At 48.0% G+C, this 2,153-nt stretch overlaps 1 protein-coding gene across 1 annotated transcript in view; it reads left to right on the top strand.

Moving 5' to 3' along the window:
• Window positions 1–811: 811 nt before the first annotated feature.
• The window catches only part of LOC137620085 (uncharacterized), a 1,911-nt gene continuing 569 nt past the window's right edge, over window positions 812–2,153 (top strand). Inside the window, exon 1 of the mRNA XM_068350360.1 lies at window positions 812–2,153. This exon is cut by the window's right edge and continues 569 nt beyond it. Within this exon, the coding sequence (XP_068206461.1) occupies window positions 812–2,153 (1,342 nt within the window).

Here is a 2,153-nt window from a genome sequence, read left to right on the forward strand (position 1 = left end):
CAAATAGTAGACAGCGTTTCCCACTGCGGCAGTACAGCGGGAGTGGCTGCCTGATTGGACGTGGACGGTAATGCTATTCACGTATCAAATGCATACTGCACTCAGGGATACCACCATTAAAATTTTGTTTTTTTAAATTAATATATGAATAGATAGATATATAAAAGTCGATAAATAAAAATCCCCAAATACTTTTATATATTTTTTCTTTACTGCGAGTTCTGCCATATTTTCAATTTTTATTTTTATTTTGATATTTTGAGAGTTTGGCGACCCCAGGAAAAGCACTTGGCGACCTCACTTGGGGTCGCGACCCCCGGGTTGGGAAACCTGGAGCTAAGCTAATGTACACGTACTCTCCCTTTCACACACCATATTGCCTCGCTATTTACAAATATCTTTTTGAACGAACAGTCGCATCAATATTTATTTGGACTAAGCTTATGCGAGATCCCCAACCCCAGGATTTATGACAGTACAGTGTACTGCCAAATGTGTTTCATTGATGCGTATACTCCGGCTTTGAAGGTGAAGCTGTAAGACCAGAGCAGAGAATAGTAAAGAGAGGAAAAGTGTGACGTCACGTGGCAATGACGTGTATGAATTCACGCCCATCTTCCTTTCCACGCTTACCACCAAACTATAGCGTATGCCTCCCCCCCTGTTGTCCCATCCTATCTATTCTTATTATTCCTTTCTCTCTCTCTCTCTCTCTCTCTCTCTCTCTCTCTCTCTCTCTCTCTCTCTCTCTCTCTCTCTCTCTCTCTCTCTTCAATTACAATTGTGTTATATTGTCCGTGATATGTAAGTCATGCACACACGGCAGGTGTATGATAATAGAGCCCTGCACACTTTGCAGGTGTATGAGGATGGAGCCATGCACACTTTGCAGGTGTATGAGGATGGAGCCATGCACACTTTGCAGGTGTATGAGGATGGAGCCATGCACACTTTGCAGGTGTATGAGGATGGAGCCATGCACACTTTGCAGGTGTATGAGGATGGAGCCATGCACACTTTGCAGGTGTATGAGGATGGAGCCATGCACACTTTGCAGGTGTATGAGGAGGGAGCCATGCACACTTTGCAGGTGTATGAGGAGGGAGCCATGCACACTTTGCAGGTGTATGAGGATGGAACCATGCACACTTTGCAGGTGTATGAGGATGGAGCCATGCAGACTTTGCAGGTGTATGGGGATGGAGCCATGCACACTTTGCAGGTGTATGGGGAGGGAGCCATGCAGACTTTGCAGGTGTATGAGGATGGAACCATGCACACTTTGCAGGTGTATGAGGATGGAGCCATGCAGACTTTGCAGGTGTATGAGGATGGAACCATGCAGACTTTGCAGGTGTATGGGGATGGAGCCATGCACACTTTGCAGGTGTATGAGGATGGAGCCATGCACACTTTGCAGGTGTATGAGGATGGAGCCATGCAGACTTTGCAGGTGTATGAGGATGGAACCATGCAGACTTTGCAGGTGTATGGGGATGGAGCCATGCACACTTTGCAGGTGTATGGGGAGGGAGCCATGCAGACTTTGCAGGTGTATGAGGATGGAACCATGCACACTTTGCAGGTGTATGAGGATGGAGCCATGCAGACTTTGCAGGTGTATGAGGAGGGAGCCATGCAGACTTTGCAGGTGTATGAGGAGGGAGCCATGCACACTTTGCAGGTGTATGAGGATGGAACCATGCACACTTTGCAGGTGTATGAGGATGGAGCCATGCAGACTTTGCAGGTGTATGGGGATGGAGCCATGCACACTTTGCAGGTGTATGGGGAGGGAGCCATGCAGACTTTGCAGGTGTATGAGGAGGGAGCCATGCAGACTTTGCAGGTGTATGAGGAGGGAGCCATGCAGACTTTGCAGGTGTATGAGGATGGAACCATGCAGACTTTGCAGGTGTATGAGGAGGGAGCCATGCACACTTTGCAGGTGTATGAGGATGGAACCATGCACACTTTGCAGGTGTATGAGGATGGAACCATGCACACTTTGCAGGTGTATGAGGATGGAGCCATGCACACTTTGCAGGTGTATGAGGATGGAGCCATGCACACTTTGCAGGTGTATGAGGATGGAGCCATGCACACTTTGCAGGTGTATGAGGATGGAGCCATGCACACTTTGCAGGTGTATG

The sequence above is a fragment of the Palaemon carinicauda genome, chromosome 26 (assembly GCF_036898095.1).
Source record: "Palaemon carinicauda isolate YSFRI2023 chromosome 26, ASM3689809v2, whole genome shotgun sequence".
Classification (NCBI taxonomy): domain Eukaryota; kingdom Metazoa; phylum Arthropoda; class Malacostraca; order Decapoda; family Palaemonidae; genus Palaemon; species Palaemon carinicauda.